Source organism: Ambystoma mexicanum, chromosome 10 (assembly GCF_040938575.1).
Source record: "Ambystoma mexicanum isolate Mex_15411 chromosome 10, UKY_AmexF1_1, whole genome shotgun sequence".
Taxonomy (NCBI): domain Eukaryota; kingdom Metazoa; phylum Chordata; class Amphibia; order Caudata; family Ambystomatidae; genus Ambystoma; species Ambystoma mexicanum.
In genome coordinates, this window is record NC_090932.1 from 1,507,891,952 (window position 1) to 1,507,904,151 (window position 12,200).

A 12,200-nucleotide genomic window follows, 5' to 3' on the forward strand; every position below is an offset into this window, starting at 1 on the left:
GAAGTTGCTAACATGCACTACTTTAAAACACATCGCACAACAGCTTTGCCATAATAATGCAGCTATCCTCCATGACAAAAACGTGCCTAGCTGGACACATAACGAGTCTCCTACAATCTCATACTCTGCAGACTACCTTACAGCACCCATCCCCATGCCCGCTCGAAATGGGTAGCTAGCAGGGACTTAGCCACCTAAACCTAACTTTTTATTGGCTAAAATGCACATATGCCTTCTAAACTCCTCAGACGAATTTCCCATACCTTGAACTTTGGTCCCCTGAGGGCACTCCCCTACAGCGCTTTAAGGCCATATCAATGGGAAAAGGTGCTATACAAATGACAATTATATTACAATTGCGTCCCGACTGAAGCCTGAGATTAGTACACACTAGGGCAAGCCAGTTTAGAAAATCAAAAGGTTTAAGGACCTCAAGCAGAGGTACAGCGTAGGAATTTCTGACAAAAAGGGAGAAGGGTACAAGCCCTGATAAAAGTGGTGAAAAGGAATCTATAGACTAATATACAAAAACAGAAGCTGCTCTCACAAATTTGGGAGGTCTGAGGCAAATGACACTACTGTATATAAACTGTGCGTAACCGGAAGAGCCGAGAAGAGGTGATCCAAGGCAAACCTAAGAGGTGTTATTGCATAAACAAAGTATCGGAAACATAATGGTGCACTAACATATGATCGTCAATCACAATGTTGAGTTTAGTTTTGTAATGTTTTGTTGCCTATAGAACACAAATGTATACATAGAAAAAAATACATCACTTGCGCTATAAAATAACCAAGCTTAATCATACCTTTTCTTTTTTGTGGCTTGGTTTCTTTACACGGGCTGTCCCTGGGAGAGTTGTTATTACTTTGAACATTCATATCAATCCCCAGCAAACTAAAAAGCTTCTTCCGGTCAGGAGCAGGAAAATGCTTCTCAATAAGAGACTGCAGGACGCCTCTGTAGGTGGTTGAAGGAACAATTGTAGGACTTTAAATTTCACAAACAGCAAGAAAATATGCTCTAACCCTTTTGATAGAAATGTTGGATATTGCTAGTTATACAAATTACCATTTCATATACAATTAATTTAAATGCAAGATAACGGCTACAAACAATTGACAAGAAATATCAACCCTTTGATTATCACTGGAACACATGCATACATCTGGGAATGTATCTTGTTATCCCCTCAAGCCATGTGTGTGCGCGTGTGTACATATGGGATACATTACTCACCGTAACCGTATTTCTGATGCTAGTATCTGCTTAGATTCACATGCTGTGCATAGGCCAACATCTAGTGGTAGCTGCGGAGTAATACAGTTGTTGTTTTCGAAACTCGAAAATGGACGTCGAAATAGGGCGTGCCAGTAGTACTATCCCTAGTGTGACGTCCCCTGTACCCATGATCCCTCACGCGTGTAGGTCCCTCAGATTGTATTTTTTCGGACATGAGGTAGCATGAGGAGTAGTGCGAGTACAGTTGTATCTAAGCAGATACGCATCAGACAGGGTCATAAGCATCCATGTGCCTTCTCTCAGAGGGAAGGAAGGGTGGGTTGCATGTGTATCTAAGCAGATACAAGCATCAGAAATACGATTACGGTTTGTAATGTATCCTTTCTGAGGCTTGTGGAATCTGCTTAGATCACATGCTGTGCATAGACCAGCGAGCAGTGGAAGAAGGAGGTGGGATGTGAGAAGGTTCATGAGCGAATAAATGTCTTTGAACCGCTTGTCCCACTTGTGTATCTGTCTTGAAATGAGCGTCAATGCAGTAGTGCTGAGTGAAAGTATGTATTGAGCTCCATGTAGCTGCTTTGCAAATACTGTCTAAGGGGACATTTGCAATGAAAGTGAGAGTGGCTCCAGTACCTCTTGCGGAGTGGGCCCCTGGCGTAAAAGGCAGTGTTTTATCTGAAAGGGAATAGCACAGTTGGATACATCCGATTATCCACCTAGAGATGGCATTTTTAGAGATGCCTGGCGCTATGGAGACAAACAGTTGATCTGTTTTTCTTAGCGGTCTGGTCTTGTCTACATAGTAGAGGACCGCCCTCCTCACATCTAGTGTGTGGAGTTTTACCTCAGCAGAGCTTTTGGGTTCCTGGAAGAAAGCCAGTAGCTCAATAGACTGGTTAACATGGAATTTGGAAATTAACTTTGGTTTTAGGCACTCACCCTAGGTTCTCATCTGTTTGTCCTTATGTATAGTAAAGAAAGGATCCTGCACTGACAGAGCTTGGATTCCACTGACCCTTCTTATGGAAGTGATGGCTACTAAAAAGGCAGTTTTATAAGTCAGGTGTTTTAGACTAGACTTGTGCATAGGCGCAAAGGGTTGTCCCATGAGCTTAGTGAGTATGACATTAAGATCCCAACCTGGCGGCTGGTTAGAAATTGGAGGGTGGAGTCTCTTTACCCCTTCCACAAAAGCCTTGATGAATGGTACCTTCCACCATGAGACCTTGTTATGGGAAGTGGTGTAGGCTGACAAAGCCGCCAGGTGCACCTTTAGCGAGTTAAACACTAACCCTGCATCCAGTAAGTGGAGCATATAGGTTAGAATGTTTGAAGGAGTAGAATCAACAGGCTTGATTTGCTTATTCTGGCACCAAATTACGAATCTTTTCCATTTATCATAGTAACAGTGCCTAGTGTTCGGTTTTCTTGACTCTTTCAAGATATCCATACATCTCTGTGCTAGATTGAGATGTCCGAACTCTACGACTTCAGGAGCCATGCTGCCAAGTTCATCGAGTTAGGCTGAGGATGCACCGTTAGCCACTCATGCAGGGAGAGTAGGTTGTACCAGCACGGGAGTTTGATGGGGTCGCACACCGCCAGTTTGCAGAGGTGTGGCTACCATGGTTGTCTCGCCCACATAGGAGCAACTAGGATGAGCGTCATCGGTTCTCTGTGGATCTTGTTCACCACTTTCCTCATCAGAGGGGTTGGTGGAAAAGCAGAGGCAAATATCCCTGACCAATTCATCCACAGGGTGTTCCCCTTGGAGCCTGGCTGGGGGAACCTGGATGCAAAGTTTGGGCATTGTCTGTTTTCGCTTATGGCGAAAAGGTCTATAGTGGGGAAACCCCACTGAGAGAAGAGGTCTCCTACGACCTCTAAGTGTAGTCGCCACTTGTATTCCTCTGGGAGGGGATCTCTGCTCGCGAGTTGAGTTCCCTCGGAACATGTTGGGATGATAGGTAAATCTTCCGTTTGAGTGCCTATTTCCAAATTTTCTGTGCAAGCTTGGACAGATTTTGAGAACGAGTGCCCCCCTGTTTAAGTAAAACACTGCAGTCGTGCTGTCTGTTAGGATATGCACTGACTGGTTGAATAGGAGGGGTTTGAATGCCCGAAGCGCTATGAGAGGCATCTGTTGTGAAAACGGCCTTTATCTCTGGATCGTAGAAGGGTTTCTCTTGTCCACCAGCGAAGCCTGTGTACTAGTGTTGGCGAAACGACCACTAGATCGTCCCACTGACCACTTGCCTGAGACCACTGTTTCGCCAACCATTCCTGCATGGGTTGCATGTGCAGACACGCGTAGGGAACCAGGTAAATGCAAGACGGCATCATACCTAGAAAACGCATAGCTTTGCGCACCCTTATTTGGCGACCGGCCTGATATTGAGGTATCTGCAGCAACAAATTTCGAATCCTTTACTCTGATGGGAGGGCCAACCCCTCTTGGGTATTTAGGACAGCTCCTAGGAACGGTTTTGAGGTGCTTGGTACCAGGCTTGACTTTTTCTCATTGATTGAGAAGCCCAAATGGAAGAGGTTGATGGTTCTTTGGATATTTAGTCTGCAAATTAGGGGGGACTCTCCTCTAATGAGCCAGTCGTCCAGATAAGGGTACACTGTGATTGCCTCCCTGCGTAGGTGCGCCACCATCACCGCCAGTACCTTGGTGAAAACCCTTGGAGCCGAGGCTATTCCGAAGGGCAGCACCTCGAATTGGTAGTGCTGGTTGTCGATCTTGAAACAAGAATCTTCTGTGCACTGGGAACATTGAACTATGACAACAGGCATCTTTCATACCCAATGTTGCCATGTAATCCCCTTTTTTAGTAGAGGGATTACCTCTTGTAGTGTAGTCATGCAGAATTTTTGTGGCTTGACATTCTTGTTTGCAGGGCGCAAATCTAATACTGGGCGCATTGTCAGATTTTTTTTGGCACAAGGAAGTAGGTTGAATAAATACCCCTGTTTACCTGGTTGATCGGGACGACTTCTATGGCGTCCTTTGTTAGCAGAACAGTGATTTCCTCGAGGAGGATCTTCTGATGTTCCAGCGAGTGTATTCTTTGTCGCGGAGGATGGTCTTGGGGGCGCCCTAGCAACTCTATGCAGTATCCTCCGGACACTGGACAGCACCCATCTGTCCGAAGTGATCCCCTCCCATGCGTGGGTGAAGGTGGAAATGCGCCCCCCTACTGGGGATACATGGGAGGGGACATAAAGCGGAACGTCACTGCTTGTTGGGTGGCGTACCACCTCTGGTGAGGCTGCCTCTACCCAGTGGGCGACCCCTGCACTGCCCTCTGGGGTAGCCCTGTGAGGATTGGGATTGGTTGTTACCCCACGAAGTTCCCTGGTTTTGGTAATAATTGGAACCCCTTTGGGAATTTTGACCCCGAAAGCGGTGAAAATTGTTGTTACCCCTCTGTCCAGAGGGTTTGTTGGCGAGTTGGCCAACTGGCTCTTTAAGGGGTCGGGTGTGGAGGAAACCAAGGCAGCCACTTCTTCCCACTGATGGCAATTGTAGCTTGCCAAAAGGGTGGCACTATGGCAATTCTTGTCTGATAGGCCGCAGTGGAGGCAACTTTCCTTCCAATGCCATAGAGACGTTTGCTCTCCTTATCAGGAGGTGCTTCCGAGGAAGCAAGTGGGGTACCGGCCCTGTTCCTGGTGGTTGTCACGACCAGGGAATCAGGTTTTAATTGACCCCTAATGTAAAGGGGATCGGAGGGCGCAGCACGGAACAATATCTCGACCCGCGGAATAACCGCTCAAGTGAGATTCGGGGTTTGGAGCGCGGGTTCAATCCTGCGCTGGATGGACTTTAGCAATGGGATAGCCGAGTAATAGCTTTCTTATCCCCTAGGATTTCCTCAGCGAAATCCCTGTCTTCCTGAACACCCTGTGTGTCAATACTGAAGCGGGCAGCCGCCTTAGCCAGCACCTCATTAAGGAGGGGTTGGTTGTCTATAGGCAAGTCATGCACCGGGGGGTCTACAGCAACCAGGGAGTCAATGTTTTAAGGTTCTTCATCCTCCTCCTGGTCTTCGACATCCCCATAATAAGGGTCACCCGCCTGGTCCACAACAATTTAAGGCTCAGTCTCGGCACAATAGGAATCAGGGTGGTAAGGCTCCACCACGAAGGGATCTGTGACCAAGCCCTGGAAAGGGGCGTCTGAGCAGAGTTTCTCAGTAGGGGGTTGAGAGGACACAGGTGTTACCTTGGACCCAGAAGGGGCAGAGGTGGGAGGGGTGTTAGAATAACTAAAAAAGTTGCTGGGGTCCTTTTCATAAAAGTTAGCCATGAATGTTAACCTTGTCATGACCCTGTCAATGTCTGCTGAGCTCCACTCTTTAGAGCTCGGAATAATTACTGGTTCTGGTTCCTCATCAGTGCCCATACCCTCAGCAGTGGGAGGAATGAGTTTTGTTTTTGGGGTACGTTCCGAGACTTTGGACTTCCCCGTTACCTTTGGAGCCTTATGCTTCTCCCTATGAACATGGGGACCCGAATATGTCTTTTTCTGTTTTTTCCCTTTCCCATGGCTAGTGGAGTGTTTACAAGACTTTTTAGGGGCCTCTAAGGGGTCCGACGCATCGCGTCGAGTTTTGGAGGCAGGATGTGAAGAAGGACGTCGAATCTCGGGTGTATGGTCAGACGCATCGCGTCTAGCCCATAGAGGGTGGCGGGCGGTATCGTCATCCGACGACCGGGCCTCGGGGACTGTTGATCGGGCGACACCTTTTTCAACCGAAGACGGTTCGGCCTTGCCATGAAGCGAACAGGAATGCCCAGAAGACAAAGATTCATTGGACCGCTCTCGTGGTGCCGTCCGGTGCCGATTGCTCGACACGCGTGTCGAGTCAAGGCCGAGGCTGATGTATTTAGTGGCGTTAGAATGTGTAGCACTTTTGCCGCCGGGTGTAGTCCCCACAACGTGGCCGCTGGCCAGTCCTTCGGGGTCGGGGGCCTGCGCGCGGGTGTCCAAAGTCACCCCTTTGCCCTCCCGTCTGATTCGGCGGGGTTGCTGCCATCGCTGAATGTCCCTTCCACATTCATGGCCTCTAGTTGCCTAGCGTAGTGGGTCCAGTGCTTAGTTGAGCGGTCCTTAAGGGTCGTCAGCTTGAAGAGCTTGCAAGCTCGACAGGTAGCCTTGGGGTGGTCTCCTGGGAGAGACAGATTGCACGTAAAGTGTTTATCCACCCTGGGAAACTTCCTATTACATTTAGGGCAGAATTTGAATGGAGTACTCTTCATATGGTACAAAATGGCAGCAGGGCGAGTATATATATGAAAGGGGGAATAGAGAGCCTATATGACCACACCCCACTCTCCCTACTGTATAGGGCTGAGGCCAGAGGCCATCCAAGGCCCGGAGTCCGCCGTGGCAGTCCTTGATGGTTGATTTCTCCGATCTTCACTAGTGCCGGTCTTTGGTGTATGGTGGAAGGGGGAAAGGAGAAGTATTAACGGTAATTGAACTATAAAATGGCTTAGCGCCGAAGGATCTCCGCAACATGCATCCGACTAGTATGGCGGAAAAAAAACAATCTGAGGGACCTACACGCGTGAGGGATCATGGGTACAGGGGACGTCACACTAGGGATAGTATTACTGGCACGCCCTATTTCGAGGTCCATTTTCGAGTTTTGAAAACAACTGTAAAACTCTGCAGCTACCACTAGATGTCTGCCCATGCACAGCATGTGATCTAAGCAGATTCCACAAGCCTCAGAAATCAATATACTTCCTAAACTTAGGTAGAGGGCGATCTGTGTTCTCGCAAAGTCCCAGGGACCAGAGACACATCTTGGCTACGGCAATCTACTTATTTATTTACAAAATAAAGTCTAGGCTCCCCCCATTCCTCTTGGTGGTGCCCCGGAGAAAGGTCACTGAGGGTTAATAGAAACATAGAGGCAGTCCTAAAATGAGCGCCAGTGACCTAAGCTTCTGGTGATGGAGGCTGGTACAGTTACATGCTTCACAATAAATGATCAAGCCTGCAAGCCAGTTTAGATTTTGGCTAACAAGTAACTTTATTCTTCAGTATGGCAGCTCATACTCACTTAGAAGGAAATGCTACTTCATTCTTCCATCATGTGCGGTTTCATTAAATTCATAAACACTATCTCGGTGTGCAGGTTCTCTGAACACTTTGTTACAGCGCAAACTCATTTAGCCAAGTCTACATTTTAGGTCAGCCCAACCGGAGACATGCTACCCATCTGAAGACAGAATGCGATGTAGAAAACGGCCACTAAAAGGCAGTCCAGCTGCTCCAGCATTCCATGATGCACTTAAGTACGAGTACAGTTCTCATTGATGTAATGACCCCTCCTAATTCAAGTCAGGTTGCGAAAAGGTATTTTATGAATTTAATGACAACCAAAATGGTTAAGGTACCTTTTCCAGTCTTAATATCCAGAACATCCATTAACAATTAATAGGTTGGAGGAAGGAGGGAGCATGACAAAAAGCATGAATTGAGAGAAAGATACAAGTGCACAAGTTAATAACAGTACTTTGAAACTTTTCATTAGGTAAGCACTGTAATGAGTGTTGTACCTTTACTGTATAGTCCCCTTTCTTCCATATTAGCTGAATGTCACCCAGAACAGGGTACAGGGCTGCAGCATTACATCTTCAAAAATATGTGCAGGGAACATGTGCGTTCATGCACGCACACATGTGGCCATAGCAAGGATTCCCCATGCACATGCCCCACGTTCACCCTCCAGTCCTTTGAACAGCATGGAACCCAAACACCTTACTAATAGGGGTAGTGGGTGTCTAAAGTAGAAAGACTATGGCAAGGAGTACACTAATCACTACAGTACGTTATACTTACTCCAAAGTACCGTTCCCATTCTTGCACAATAATGGGAGCTTAGAAAGTAGAGCGCAGGCAAGCTTTTACAGAACGTTGGATCTCCAGCAGATGTCCCTAGTAAATGCTTGCAAAACATATGCATAGAGACCAAAACTGTTGCATGCATGCTTACCCGGTGGGTGTTCCAGAGGCCCACCCACTGGGAAAGCTTAAGCAACTTAAGGTTCTGTAGCATGTATTATTCCAGACTACAAGGTGCTAGCAATGAGCAATGACAGATTTAAAAGCCTTGAGATAGGGAGAGGAACCTAACAGGTAACAAAAATCTGCTCTGAAGACCGGGAAGGAATAGTCAGTCAGTTACGAACTTTAAACGACATTGAGCCATAAAAGCATTTCACAACAAATATTCATTGCAAATAATGTAACATTTAAGTCATAAAGAAATTAAACAGAATGGAGTAAAACCGTAGGGCCCAGTTTAATACCGGAAGGCACTCAGATCGCAGTGCAGTCTTAACTTGGATTGGAAGGGGGGACTGGGAGGTCAATGCACCATAAGCTGCAGGGATTTAGTCGAAGAGGTATCACCCAAAATCCTGTTGCCTAATGGGTCAGTAATTTGCTCCCAAGAGCACAGGCTGTTGTGACGTGCTTTCATAGGGGGATAACAGTCTTGCCCAGGGGGTGGGCACTAAATTATAAGTTATTCACCGTAGTGACTAACACACTCCTAGTCCATAGTCCCCTTTGTTCCATAATGTATGGGCGTCCCACGCTAGGGACGGGAGACATAACCCTTTTCACCAGAAAAAAATCTTCTTCCCCTTTAAATTTAGAGGCCTGCTGGGGCGCGACCCCGGGAGCATGCACTCCCCTGACTTCACCCATCAGCGCCACTCCTTAGTCCCCTTTGACTTGTCAACAATATTATCATTGCCTAATCACACCAGTTTTATTACGGGGGAGGATGGTGGGACGTATGAAGGAAAGGGGACTATGGACAAGGAGTACATTAGTCACTATGGTGAGGAACTTACAATTACTCCTACATCCCATCCCCTTTCCCCGATACTGTATGTGTGATTACAACTGAATGTAGCCAGAGGGTGGTGAGGTGACCCACCTAAGACAACTAGTTCCTTAAAACTGTCTGACCAAATGCTGTGTCCGACCTGGAGCTATTGTTTGCAGTAGGCGGAAGGTGTAGTCCATGTAGCCGCTCTACTGATGACCTTCCACAGAACTTGCCTCTGGAAAGCCACAGCCAGGGCACTGGCTCTGATTACGTGGGCATTCATATTTGCCGGGAGTGGTTTGTGCTGCCACTCATAAGCCTCCTTGATGGCCGCAACCATCCATCTTGCTATGGAGGGCTTGGAAGCTTGATAGCCTGGCTTTGACCCACCGAAGGTGATAGAGTAATTCCGATTTGCGGAAGCTCTTGGTTCGGGGTCTAGCTAGAATTTTAGAGCACGCCTGACCATCCAGACAATGCAGTACTTTCTGCACTTCGTCCTTGGGGTCCGCAAAGAAAGTAGGTAGCACTAACTTCTCATTGAGGTGAAACAAGGGGACTACCTTAGGCAAGAAATTATAAGTTACTCACCGTAGTGACTAACATACTCTTAGTCCTTAGTCCCCTTTTCTCCATACTGCATGGGCGTCTCTTCCTAAGGACGGGAGACAGAACCTTCTTTTCACCAGAAAAAACCTTCTTCCCCTTTAAATTTAGAGGCACACAGGGGTGTGGCCCTGGGGGAATCATGCGCTGCCCTGACTCTGCCCTCCAGCACCACACCTCAGTCCCCATAGACGCGTCAACAATAGAATAAGATTGCCTAATGACACCAGTTTTATTAGGGTGGGGAGGATGGTGGGACGTATGGAAGAACGGGACTAAGGACTAAGAGTAAGTCACTACGGTGAGTCACTTATGATTACTCTTGCGTCCAGTCCCCTTTCCTCCATACTGCATAAGCGATTACAACTGAGTGTAGCCCCAGGGTGGAGAGGAGACCCTCCTTAAGCAAATAGGTTTCTAAGAACCGCCTGTCCGAAGGCCGCGTATGCTCTAGAGTGGCATCCAAACAGTAATGCTTGCAGAAAGCAGAAGGGGTGGCCCATGTGGCCGCCCTGCTATAACTTGCCTGGGGACATGCCGCTGTGGTAGCCCTTGGTCCTGTCCAAGTAGAATTTCAGGGCACGCCTAACGTCAAGGAAGTGCAAAACTCTCTGTGCCTAGTCTTTGGGCTCAGCAAAAAAACGTGGGCAGCACAATTTCTTCGTTCAGATGGAAGGCACCTTAGGTAGGAATGCTGGTTGTGTCTGCAGGACTACCTTATCCCTGTTAAAGGTAGTATATGGCTCTGAGGCAACCAACGCCTGGATTTCGCCGATTCTGCGAGCCAAGGTGAGGCCAACTAGCAAGGCTGTCTTAATGGTGACCAGCCTGATGTCCGCGGAAGCCATTAGTTCAAATGGTGTGTGAGCCAGGGCACCCAAAACTATGTTGAGGTCCCACACGGGGTGCAGCCTATTGATGGGTGGGTAGAGCCTGGCGAGACCCGTCAAATTCTTCTCGACAATGGGGGTTGGAAGAGGACAAAATCTCCTCCGAGTTTCTGTAAGCCCCAATGGCTGCCAGGTAGGTGCAGCAGGTGTTTACCTGAATGGTTGAGGTGCGCCGAGAAGGAGAGCACATCGTCCAGGGTACATGCCAGGCAGAACCTGGTCCACTTGCTCTTATACTGGGCCCTGGTAGACTTGCTCCTGGTGCCCTGTTTGATCTCTAGATTAGCCTGGGAGAGGCTGAGGTGGCCTAGCGTGACCTGTTCAGGAACCACGCTGTGAGGGCTAGTTTCTGTGGAGCGGGATGGATGACTCTGCCCCCTTGCTGCGCCAGAAAATGTGCTGGGCCCGTCGAAAGGTGAATGGGAGGTCTATCCGAGAACCATGGCCTGGCTGGCCACCACAGTGCTATTAGAATGATGAGGTGGTGAGACTCCTTGATCTTGCATATCACCCTGGGTATCAGCGGTGTGGGTAGGAAGGCGTATGCTGTTCATTCTGTCCCAATGAATCTGGAATGCATCGCCCAGTGAGCCCAGGCCCTGACCTTGCCAAGAGGCGAACAGTTGGCACTTCCTGTTGTCCCAGGAGGCAAAGAGGGGGGTATATCTGGTACCTCCCTGCATGTTGACATAGAACATGAGAACATGCTGGTCAAGTTGTCCGTCTGAATGAGGACGACCTTGCCCATGAAAACCGGAAGGAAGGCGCCGAGAGCCGACCGGATGGCCTTCAGTTCCAGCCAATTGATGTGGTACTCCTGCCGGGTCCAGGTGCCATGGACGCAGTGGTTATCCAGGGTGGCTCCCCAACCCTCGAGAGAGAAGTCCGTGGTGAAAGTGACCTGTGGGATAGGTTGCCGGAAAAGGCTTGCCCGTCCACAGGTTGCAGTCCCTGGACCACCATGTGAGGTCCTGGTGAAGCGACGGAACAACGTTGATTATCTCTGACTGGGAGCCTCGCTCCTGGTTCCAAGATGCCTCAAGGTGCAGCAAGGTGCAGATGTAGCCTCCTCATCCTGAGTCTTGTGTGGGGGACGGCCAAAAGGACTGCTGCCATGAGACCCAGTAGGAGGAAGTGCGTCGAGCCCCTCTTGATGGCCGTGATCTGGTCCTTTGAGGGAAAAACTTTCTCGGAGCACGTGTCCCAAATGAGGCCCAAGAAGGTCAGTCTCTGCATAGGCTGCAGCTGCAACTTCTTGAGGTTGAGTGAAAAACCCAGCTCATGCAGTGTGCTCATCAGAGCGTGGGAAGAGTCGTGCACCAGTTCCGGAGATGTCACCCTGGCGAGCCAGTCGTCGAGGTACGTGTAGATGTCGTGGCCCTGCGACCTGAGGAGGGCCGCCACTGTGTTAATCAGCCTGGTAAAGACCCTGGGTGCCGAGTTGAGGCCGAAAGGAAGCACCTTGTATTGGAAACTGTAGCCCATGATCCTGAATCTTAGAAAACAATGATGAGGCTGCCGATCAGGACGTTTAAGTATGCGTCCTTCAGATTACAGGGACCACATCCAGTCTCCCTTGCACAATGTCTCCACTAT

At 48.6% G+C, this 12,200-nt stretch overlaps 1 protein-coding gene across 4 annotated transcripts in view; it reads right to left on the bottom strand.

Annotated features, from left to right (window-relative positions):
- Window positions 1–12,200, bottom strand: part of SBNO1 (strawberry notch homolog 1) — a 2,127,865-nt gene that overhangs the window by 1,277,764 nt on the left and 837,901 nt on the right. For all 4 annotated transcript variants that reach the window (XM_069619669.1, XM_069619670.1, XM_069619667.1 and 1 more), the window contains one exon: window positions 810–961. In XM_069619669.1, the coding sequence (XP_069475770.1) occupies window positions 810–961 (152 nt within the window). The remainder of the gene's footprint in view (window positions 1–809; window positions 962–12,200) is intronic.